Source organism: Bos indicus, chromosome 28 (genome assembly GCF_029378745.1).
Source record: "Bos indicus isolate NIAB-ARS_2022 breed Sahiwal x Tharparkar chromosome 28, NIAB-ARS_B.indTharparkar_mat_pri_1.0, whole genome shotgun sequence".
In the NCBI taxonomy this organism is placed as follows: Eukaryota; Metazoa; Chordata; class Mammalia; order Artiodactyla; family Bovidae; genus Bos; species Bos indicus.
Genome location: NC_091787.1, coordinates 10,539,582 through 10,551,671, shown reverse-complemented (window position 1 = coordinate 10,551,671; position 12,090 = coordinate 10,539,582). Strand labels below are relative to the sequence as shown.

The 12,090-nt window shown below is 38.2% G+C and overlaps 1 protein-coding gene across 3 annotated transcripts in view; it reads right to left on the bottom strand.

The window, feature by feature from the left end:
- RYR2 (ryanodine receptor 2) overlaps positions 1 to 12,090 on the bottom strand; it is an 832,848-nt gene that overhangs the window by 108,420 nt on the left and 712,338 nt on the right. For all 3 annotated transcript variants that reach the window (XM_070781954.1, XM_070781952.1, XM_070781953.1), the window contains one exon: positions 817 to 870. In XM_070781954.1, the coding sequence (XP_070638055.1) occupies positions 817 to 870 (54 nt within the window). The remainder of the gene's footprint in view (positions 1 to 816; positions 871 to 12,090) is intronic.

Here is a 12,090-nt window from a genome sequence, read left to right as displayed (position 1 = left end):
TATTTCCAAACTTTCAGCTCAAAACAGACACATAAATTAAAAGCAGGAAAAAAAAAAGAGTCTACTCTATTTCATTTAATTTCTTTTTGAAAATTAAAAAAAACAAATAAATAAGGAGAGTGGTAGTTAGCAACAGCTAGTCTTTCTTAGATATATATATTAAAAAAAAAAGTGCAGCCTAAGCCAAGGGGGGAAATAATATTTGCTTTCTTTTTGGCTAAAGAATATTGAGCAATATTTCAAAGTATAGGAAATTTAAAAGCTGAGAAGGTTTGAGGGAAAATCATGTAATAGAACATAATTCTAGGAATAGATGCAATCCTGCCTCATGCAAGCAGACTGCGTGCCACCATTTACATATGTGCAGGGAATGAGTGACCTCATTGGGCAGAAGTCGAAAGAGGCCAAATCTTTCGGACTTCATTGATTCAGAAAAAAGTTCACACCAAGGCTTTAATTAGAAACTTGATGTTGGGTTGCTCTTCCATAAATATTTTTCTCCCATGGCTGCTGGAAATTTCAGACCCCATCCTTCACCGAGATGAGAACAATGTGAAGCAACCTCATCTCCAAGGGCTCTCAGGAACACTCATCCTGAACATATGGGCTTTCTTTAATTCTTTAACTAGCCTACGTTCCTTGGCCTTAACTTCAGCAAATGTTAGGACTCAAATTTGTCCATCCAGCTTCTGACATGCAGTTCCTTGACACAATAAGCTGCAATAAGCCATGAAGCAAGAAACATAAATGTCAGTTATAAGCTATGAAACAATGTTTCAACATAGATAAAAGACAAAAGTGAAAGATCCATCTTACTTCAAAACTCTTCACTTCCTCTTCCCCATCATCATCTTCCTCATCATGACAACTCTGATACATGTAAAAAAAAATTGAGAAAAGGTCAACAGGATAAGAATATGCTGAGACAGAAAATATAAATGAATTAGCACAGAATAATAAATCACTTGTGCTACTTTATCAATATTATTTGAATATATTCATTATATGTAATAAGTTTACATGACATGATCAATGAATTTGTGAACTAAAAGAAAACTATACTGTGCAAATACTAAATCATCAATTTTATATATATCATAGAGATACTTATGAGGTCTATATCATACTGTACATACTACTTATTCATGCATTTTCCTTGTTGAAATCAAGTTACAAACCTTAGACAACATCACTGTTTTCTCCTCTTTTATGCTTAAATTACAATGTGTTAATACAAACATATTTAATAGCTACGAATTAAAATTAACAGAAAGCAGTGTCTATTAATTAAAGTGAATCTTGTAATCTATTTTTTTTGATAAATTCATTTTTTGTTATATTTGGTCTATAGGAGGAAAGTAAAATTCCAACTGCTACCAACATCCTTCGTTTACAGAAAAATTATAAAACTGACCATTGAATTATTTTATTTTTCCAGAAATAATAAAGGAGCTGTGCATATATTCTTAATTAATTCCCACAGCTGAGAGTTCTGGTTACTAAGGAAGAAGAGCTGTGCGGTGGTTAGGAACATGCCCTGAGGATGCAGAGTGCCCAATTCAAATTTTGATGCTGCCATTTAAGAGCTGTTTAGTCTAGGGCAAGTTCCTTTACCTTTCTGAGTCTCTGTTTTCTCATAATTAAAGTGTAAATAATAAAAACAGTAACAAGATTCCTAACAGGATCACATGATTTAACATATGGACAGAAGTTCCTAACACTGTACAGGAGGCAGTGATCAAGACCATCCCCAGGAAAAACAAATGCAAAAAAGTAAAATAGTTGTCTGACAAGGACTGACAAATAGCTATGAAAAGAAGAGAAGCGAAAGGCCAAGGAAAAAAGGACAGATATATGCATTTGAATGCAGAGTTCCAAAGAATAGCAAGGAGAGATAAGAAAGCTTTCCTCAGTGATCAGTGCAAAGAAATAGAGGAAAACAATAGAATGGGAAGCACTAGAGATCTCTTTAAGATAATTAGGATATTTGGGAACTTTTCATGCAAAGATAGGCACAATAAAGGACAGAAATGGTATTGCACCCAACAGAAGCAGAAGCTATTAAGACATGACAAGAATACACAGAAGAACTATATAAAAAAGATCTTCACGACCTAGATAATCATGATGGTTATCATGATTAGACATGATAGAGCTGGACATCCTGGAATGTGAAGAAGACAAATGAGCCTTAGGAAGCATCACTATGAACAAAGCTAGGGGAGGTGATGGAATTCCAGTTGAACTATTTCAAATCCTAAAAGATGATGCTGTGAAAGTGCTGCATTCAATATGCCAGCAAATTTGGAAAACTCAGCAGTGGCCACAGGACTGGAAAAGGTCAGTTTTCATTCTAATCCCAAAGAAAGGCAATGCCAAAGAATGCTCAAACTACTGCACAATTGCAGTCATCTCACATGCTAGTAAAATAATGCTCAAAATTCTCCAAGCCAGGCTTCAAACAGTACTTGAACAGTGAACTTCCAGATGTTCATGCTGGATTTAGAAAAGGCAGAGGAACCAGAGATCAAATTGCCAACATCCGCTGGATCATGGAAAAAGCAAGAGAGTTCCAGAAAAACATCTATTTCTGCTTTATTGACTATGCCAAAGCCTTTGACTGTGTGGATCACAGCAAACTGTGGAAAATTCTTCAAGAGATGGGAATACCAGAACACTTAACCTGCCTCCTGAGAAATCTGTATGCAGGTCAGGAAGCAACAGTTAGAACTGGACATGGAACCACAGACTGGTTCCAAATAGGGAAAGGAGTATGTCAAGGCTGAATATTGTCACCATGCTTATTTAACTTATATGCAGAGTTCATCATGAGAAATGCTGGACTGGATGAAGCACAAGCTGAAATCAAGATTGCTGGGAGAAATATCATTAACCTCCGATATACAGATGACACCACCCTTATGGCAGAAAGCAAAGAAGAACTAAAGAGCCTCTTGATGAAAGTGAAAGAGGAGAGTGAAGCAGTTGGCTTAAAACTCAACATTCAGAAAACGAAGATCATGGCATCTGGTCCCACCACTTCATGGCAAATAGATGGGAAAACAGTGGAAACAGTGACAGACTTTCTTTTTGGGGGCTACAAAATCACTGCAGATAGTGATTGCAGCCATGAAATTAGAAGACACTTGCTCCTTGGAAGAAAAGTTTTGACCAACCTAGACAGCATATTAAAAAGTAGAGACATTACTTCACCAACAAAGATCTGTCTACTCAAAGCTATGGTTTTTCCAGTAGTCATGTATGGATGTGAGAGTTGGACTGTGAAGAAAGCTGAGCACCAAAGAATTGATGTTTTTGAACTGTGGTGTTGGAGAAGACTCTTGAGAGTCCCTTGGACTGCAAGGAGATCCAACTAGTCCGTCCTAAAGGAGACCAGTCCTGGGTGTTCATTGGAAGGACTGATGCTGAGGCTGAAATTTCAATACTTTGATGTAAAGTACTGAACACCAGATGTGAAGAACTTATTCATTGGAAAAGACCCTGGTGCTGGGAAAGATTGAAGGTGGGAGGAGAAGGGGATGACAGAGGATGAGATAGTTGGATGGCATCACCGACTCAATGGACATGAGTTTGAGTAAACTCCAGGAGTTAGTGATGGACAGGGAGGCCTGGCGTGCTGCAGTCCATGGGGTCACAAAGAGTGAGACACAACTGAGCGACTGAACTGAACTGAACAAATATGAATATTATTTAAGCAAATGAGAATATGAATACAAAACGTCTCTTAAGGATATAAAGTTGTACCTTCTCTCAAACACATCATCTCCTATATGTATTTTGTTACCTTCAGAAATACTGGGTATGAATAAGGTGTGAGTTGAAGAATACATTTATAGAGAAGTTGGCATTTAGTAAAAGATGTGTTTGCTCTTATACAGAGAAATTTGGGACTCTTAGATGACAGGTATTTCAAAACAATCCTTTGTAAAGAGTATCATAAACCGCTTAGTTTTTTTTTTTTTTTTTTTAAGAAAATGTAGTCAGATTTGCTTTTAAAAGGTTAAAATTTGTAATTAAAAATAATCTATTAAGCTTGAACTACAGAATTCAACAAATCCATAAGCTAAACTTGTACTGATTGGCATGGGAGCCACAAGAAAACTACAGCAGATGTCTAGCACTTTTTAATGTACTTAAGAGAAACTGAAAGATTTACAGGCATAGGAGATAAGTTTTTCAACAGCAAATTGCGTCCACGTAATATGATAATGCTAGATAAACTATAGGTTGTATTAGATGGTCCTGAAATACAGGACTCAATTTTCTGGATCGAACTGATCATTTCTAGGAAAGGAAGAGTGATCCTGTATGCCAGAAAGGAAACAAAAGTGAATAAGATCCATACATAATGGGGCAGAAGCATGACACAGAGAATTTGAAGAAAAAAATTAGAACCAAAATAGAGGATACGTCTTCAGACCATTCAGATATCTAGAGCAAAACTCAAAACCAGCAATGAGAATTCATAAGCATAAAGTTTACATGGGGTACTTCTCACCACCACCATCTGCTGAAAATTTCATTCTGCAAAACAAGGATATTTCATATCTTTTTCACTTGCCTTCCTGATTATGTCACTCCTCAGAAGACAGAGGATGCAAAAAGAAATTTTCAGGTTGAATTTCAAACTGAAATCCATTTTGGATGGATTTGGATGAGGTAGAAGAGAGAACTTTCATAACAAAGTGACCCTTGCATTTTATAATTTTAACCAGTGAAGAACGAAACACTGGGCATAACTTAATGTGTATCTTTCAGTAAATTAGTAAGAGCAAGAAGAGACAAAGTTTTTGTTAGCCAGAAACTCAAAAGAGTGTTTACTTTATGATGTTATTATTCTAGAGACTTCCACATGGTTATCTTGTTTAAACTGGTAAAAGCAGTCCATTTGGACAGAACGGCTTCAGACAGTTTAGAAGGGATGCTGGGATATAAAGAGACATTCTGAGAATCAAGCACGAGTGATCACAATGAGGAGAAAATGAAAGGGCAACAGCAAACCAACGTGGATGAATTGGAAATTTTCTAAGATGTTCACAAGAACAAATACATACGATAGAAAGAGGGTGTTGGGAAGATTAAAACAAAACAAAACAAAACACATTAACACAAGGTTTAAAATAAAGCGTGGCCTGAAGAATACAAAGATTTAAAATGAATTTTAAACATACAGCCAAAGGAAGGAGAATAAGGAATACTAAGTTATGATTTAGTGCAGAAACTGTAGTAATAACAAGAGAAAGTGCAGAACTACTCATCAGGGGTTTGCTTCAGACTTAACCACCAAAGAGAAGTAATTTTTAAATGTGAAAATTACCTACCCAAGAGAAATGAAAGCTAAGACCCCAATGAAATGTCATACCACATCCACCTTGTTGACAAAAATTGGTAAAACATAAAATATCAAATACTGGAGAAGATACGTATCACCAGAATCTCTTTTAAATGTAGCAAGGAGGAATGTAATTTGGGGCAGTAACTTTGGAAAACAGCTGGGCATCTTCTCAAAATTCAACATTCATACATCCTATGACCCATGGCTTTTGGACATGAATAAAAATAGGCATTTCAAGCCCATTTTCACATCAGCAAAAACAAAGATTCAACACAAAAGGTTACAAACAAAAAGGTAAATGGATAAGCTATTGCGTAGTTGCACAGGGAAATGTAAGTCAAATCAAATGATCTCCAGCCACACGAAAGCATAAGTGTATCTTAGAAAACGACAGTGTAATTATTAAGTACCAAAACTTTACTCATAGCATCATGTGCTTTTAAAAGTTAGAACAACTAAAATCTTTAAAAGTACATAATTATATATATATATATATATATACACACACACACACACACACACACATATATATATATAATGTACACACATATATATAAAATGCATGTTTACACGTAATAGGGCTTCTCGGTGGCTCAAGGATAAAGAATCTACTTGCCAATGCCAGAGACACAGGAGATGTGGGTTCAGTCCCTGGGTTGGGAAGATCCCCTGGAGGAGGAAATCTCTATTCACTCCAGTAGTCTTGCCTGGAGAATCCCATGGACAGAGCAGCCTGGTGGGTTACAGTCCATAGGGTCTTAAAGAGTCAGACACAACTGAGTGACTGACAATGCACACATATATAATATATATAGTAATAAATTCATATAACTAATGAAAACTATGTAAAGCTCCTCTGTCCATGGAATTCTCCCGGCAAGAATACTGGAATGGGTAGTCATTTCCTTTCCAGGGAATCTTCCCAAGGATCAAACCTGGATCTCCCACACTGCAGGTAGATTCTTTACTGTCTGAATCACCATGGAAGCCCCCAAAGGAAAGTGAGGTTATCCTGAACAAGGGATACAAGATGATGATTTCCTCATATGGGGAGGCAGGGTATGGGTTAAAGAGAGAACCATTTTAATTAAGGTAGGTAATTATAAAGGTCTTAGCTTTTCTTACATCACTACAAACAAAGCTAGTGGAGGTGATGGAATTCCAGTTGAGCTATTTCAAATCCTGAAAGATGATGCTGTGAAAGTGCTGCACTCAATATGCCAGCAAATTTGGAAACTCAGCAGTGGCCACAGGACTGGAAAAGGTCAGTTTTCATTCCAATCCCAAAGAAAGGCAGTGCCAAAGAATGCTCAAACTACCGCACAATTGCACTCATCTCACATGCTAGGAAAGTAATGCTCAAAACTCTCCAAGCCAGGCTTCAGCAATATGTGAACCATGAACTTCCTGATGTTCAAGCTGGTTTTAGAAAAGGGAGAGGAACAAGAGATCAAATTGCCAACATCTGCTGGATCATGGAAAAAGCAAGAGAGTTCTAGAAAAACATCTCTTTCTGCTTTATTGACTATGCCAAAGCCTTTGGCTGTGTGGATCACAATAAACTGTGGAAAATTCTGAAAGAGATGGGAATACCAGACCACCTGACCTGCCTCTTGAGAAACCTATATGTAGGTCAGGAAGCAACAGTTAGAACTGGACATGGAACAACAGACTGGTTCCAAATAGGAAAAGGAGTTTGTCAAGGCTGTATATTGTCACCCTGCTTATTTAACTTCTATGCAGAGTACATCATGAGAAAAGCTGGGCTGGAAGAAGCACTAGCTGTAATCAAGATTGCCAAGAGAAGTATCAATAATCTCAGATGTGCAGATGACACCACCCTTATGGCAGAAAGTGAAGAGGAACTAAAAAGCCTGTTGATGAAAGTGAAAGAGGAGAGTGAAAAAGTTGGATTAAAGCTCAACATTCAGAACACTAAGATCATGGCATCTGGTCCCATCACTTCATGGGAAACAGATGGGGAAACAGTGGAAACAATGGCCGACTTTAGTTTTTGGAGCTCCAAAATCACTGCAGATGGTGACTGCAGCCATGAAATTAAAAGACGCTTACTCCTTGGAAGGAAAGTTATGACCAACCTAGATAGCATATTGAAAAGCAGAGACGTTACTTTTGCCAACAAAAGTCCGTCTAGTCAAGGCTCTGGTTTTTCCAGTGGTCATGTATGGATGTGATAATTGGACTGTGAAGAAAGCTGAGTGCCGAAGAATTGATGCTTTTGAACTGTGGTGTTGGAGAAGACTCTTGAGAGTCCCTTGGATTGCAAGGAGATCCAACCAGTCCATCCTAAAGGAGATCAGTCCTGGGTTTTCTTTGGAAGGAATGATGCTAAAGCTGAAACTCCAGTACTTTGGCCACCTCATGCAAAGAGTTAACTCATTGGAAAAGACTCTGATGCTGGGAGGGATTGGGGGCAGGAGGAAAAGGGGATGACAGAGGATGAGATGGCTGGATGGCATCACCAACTTGATGGAAGTGAGTTTGAGTGATCTCCGGGAGTTGGTGATGGACAGGGAGGCCTGGTGTGCTGTGATTCATGGGGTCGCAAAGAGTCGGACACGACTGAGCAACTGAACTGAACTGAACTAGCTTTTCTTGTGAGTAGGGAGTTTATGGGTAGTTACTACAGTATTAGAAATTGCTAAGTAACTACCAATAATGGGAATTTCCCTGGTATTCTAGTGTTTCCAATGCAGGGGGCGTGGGTTCAACCCCTATTCAGGGAACTAAGATCTCACATACTATGCAGTGCTGAGGGGTGGAGAGGAATTTAAATAAAAAAGGAGTCAATAATGGGAGTGTATCATTGATCCAGAGTGCTGATTAACCCAATTCTGGGCTTCAGTGATTAAAAAAAACAACAACAACAAAAAAAAAAAACAATGAAAACTGAAATTTTAGAACAACCAATTAAGATGTGAATGCTGCCTTCATAAAGTCCTACAATACTGAAGACAGGATGACTTAAGTCTTTTGAATAGAGTTCAAGTGTCAAGATTCAAGTCAAAAATCATCATACGTGAATGTAAAATGACCACTAGTAAATTCTGAGAAACTATGAAGTCCAAGAGAAATTTTCAGACTCCTGGGATGCTGACTATCAAAGTGAAGAAAGGTAGCCTCCCGAAACTACTTACTAAATAGTTTGATGTGAATCACCAAAACTAGCAACTTAGGGAGACACTGGGAGAGCACACTTATCAAGTCTGTGGGTAACATAAATGTAAAGAGATATTTAACACTGCATGAAAGTACTGAACTTTAAAACTATTTTGGCCTTGGACAATGGTTCAACTCCAATTAGAGAACTGATGAGTTAACTAAAGCCTACATCAACTGTCAAAATAGAGATATGTATGATAAACCTCAAAAGAAATTCATAAATGACCTGGAATTGAGGTGAAAAGTCAAGCTCACAATGAGAGAAAAAATGCAACCTGGCTGTCAAAAAACTAGTGAGTTCTTACAATCTCTTGTAAATGTATAGAATCCCAGGGCAGAATAAGCCAGGATAAAGTCCCACTGTGCTCTACACAGGTAAACTCATAGCCGGCACAGTGTTCAGATAATTTCTAGGGGCACACATCTTGATAACTGATTGAGAGAAGAATGAAGAAGTGATGAAAGCTTGGCATTCCGGGGATACATTAAACAATAAATGGAAAGAGATTAGTTAATTTTGATGGGAAAATCTTGAAGAAAAGTGAGCATCAATATTTGAACCTTTCTCAAAAGAGATTAGATTTAAGTGTAGGATGGAACCAGGACAAGTGTGGGGTGGGGGCTGACTCTTCTCCCGTCACAAGGAAGAATTTGAAGATCAGGAATCTATTACTCTCAAAACAGGAGCTTTTCCCTTTTCAAACCACTTGCTCATTGCTTCTTCAGCTGAAAGGAAAACAGCCCACAGACTACTTTACAATCCCCTTACTTATCAGCTCCCTCTTGTCTCATTTCCTTATTTGTCTTACTCAGAATCCAAGATCCAATGCCTCAGCCAGTCTCATAATGACAGAAAAAACCCCTATGATCCTCTGTCCTTCAACAACAGTCTGGTAAAAACTGCCATCCTTGATGAATCTAACTTCTTGCCTTCTCTGACTCTGCATTTGGTTCTGGGAACTGCTAGGGAAAAGCCACCCAACCAGGAAAACTGGTACTGCCCAAATTTATACAAAGCGACATCAGTGAGGCTTTCCACACTGTCTGGGAGTTCCATTTTAGTTTCTAGTCAATACTCAGTACCAATTTCCATAGAAGGAAATATCTTTCCTCTTTCATCTTTTAATCGTGTTTTTTAAAAATGTATCTTATTGAAGGATAGTTGATTTACAATGTTGTGTTAGTTTCTGGTGTATAGCAAAGTGATTCAGTTACACATACACGGCTTCCCAGGTGGTGCTAGTGGTAAAGAACTTGCCTGCCAACGCAGGAGATGTAAGAGGCAAGGATCCGATCCCTGGGTGGGGAAGATCCCCTAGAGAAGGGCATGGCAGCCCACTCCAGTATTCTTGCCTGGAGCATCCTAGGCATGTGGACTGGCATGCTACAGTCCACAGGGTCGCAAAGAGCTGGACATGACTCAAGTGACTTAATACAACTATCCCAAACTCCCAATCCATCCTTCTACTTTCCTGAAAACCACAAGTCTGTTTACTATGTCTGTGAATCTGTTTCTGTTTTATAGATAAGTTTTCTGTGTCATATTTTAGATTCCATATGTAAGCAATATCATACAGTATTTGCCTTTCTCTTTCTGACTTACTTAGTATGATAATCTCTAATTCTATCCATGTTGCTACAAATGACATTATTTCATTCTTTCTATGGCTGCTGCTGCTGCTAAGTCGCTTCAGTCGTGTCCAACTCTTTGCGACCCCATGGATTGTAGCCCACCAGGCTCCCCTGTCCCTGGGATTCTCTAGGCAAGAACACTGGAGTGGGTTGCCATTTCCTTCTCCAATGCATGAAAGTGGAAAGTGAAAGTGAAGTCGCTCAGTTGTGTCCGACTCTTTGCGACCCCATGGACTGCAGCCTACCAGGCTCCTCTGCCCATGGGATTTTCCAGGTAACAGTACTGGAGTGGGGTGCCATTGCCTTCTCCCTTCTATGGCTGAGTAGTATTCTATTGTATACATACACACACACACACACACATATATGGAATTCATCTTTTTTATCCATTAATCTGATGATGTACATTGAGATAGTTTTCATCTTATACACTATGGCTTTCAAACCATTAACTGGACATGAAATCTATTGACAGAGTCATGATCTCAGAGATCTTTTTATTTAAATAGAATAGAAAATAAACTATATACTGCTCATAATATAAATATAATTTCATGATGATTTTCTTTAAAGGTATCTGCTTTTATGTCTCCATAAATATACTGGTAACTGTATTACTGACTGTGAGTGGGAAGCCATGACTTTTCCCTTATGCTCTCTAACCTGTCCTGTCACCATGCTCCTACCTGTTCAAAGCCTTATTTCACAAATTATTCCCTCTCTATTCTTTTTGATCCTTCCCACCAGAATAGAAGCATGGTAACATCTATTTTTCTAAAACGTTAAAAAAAAAAAAAAAAAAGGCAAACAGGCAAAAATAATCCCCCTTCAACCTTATAATTCCATCTAGATGTTTATCACCTTGTATCTTTCTCCTCCTTCTCGGTCTTCTCAATAAAGAGACTTATGCCACATCTACTCACATGGAAATCTCTACTTCCCCACAATACATACTTGGACATCAATGTTCCCTCAAAATTCTCTGCATCATGGTCACATGATGTCCATGGAATAAATCCTGTGGAATCTTCAATCCTTATGTTCAGTCCCTCAGCAGAGTAAGACCTTGTTGACCACACATTTCAACAGTTCCTATGTATGCTCAAACTTAAGATTTTCTCCTATTTTTCTGGGGAGAAGTCCTTTTGTTCTAGCCATCTCTTAAGCATTCATGTCTTTAAAGGCTTGGTCCTATGCTGACTGTTCTTCTCATGCTTCCTTTTCTGCCTAAGCAAGATTATCTACTACTATGGCTTCAGTTTCCTTCTAATGCTGACCAACAACAAAGCTATATTTATAAGCCTTCCATGAGATACAGAATGTCAGAAATGACTATCTTACCACACACTGGACATTTCCACTTAGATGCTTCACAGGCATCTTTAACGAACATGTTGAAAATTTAATTTGCCATCCTGCCTCTTCACTCTAAGCCTGCATTGATTCTGGTGCTCCGCACCTTAGCATATTGTACTGCTGTCAACTCAGATGCCCAAGTCAGAAGCCTCAGAGAAACCTGACTCCTTTTTTATACTCATCGCCTCATTCATCTCCTTGTTCTAAGATTAAATGAAATAAGCACCCAGTAAATACTTAGCTACTACTATTTTTGCACGGTCAACTCATCATTCAATAGTCAAGGACTTCCTTAAAACTCAGTGCTATGCAACCTACTCCATAGACTCCTAATTGCTCCTCTACCATTAAACTTGTCAGCATCTTTTGGGTAATCATTTGTTCAAAGTTTGCCCTTTCCATCAGATGATGAAATCTAAGAAGACAGGATGTGTGTATTTCTCTCTGATTCACCATATTATCTCCAGTATCTTAATGCCCAGTGAATATTTGTTGAATAAATGAATGTTTGGAAAATTAGTGAGATTCCCTTAAATAAAATGTTAAATGAAGAAACAATGATT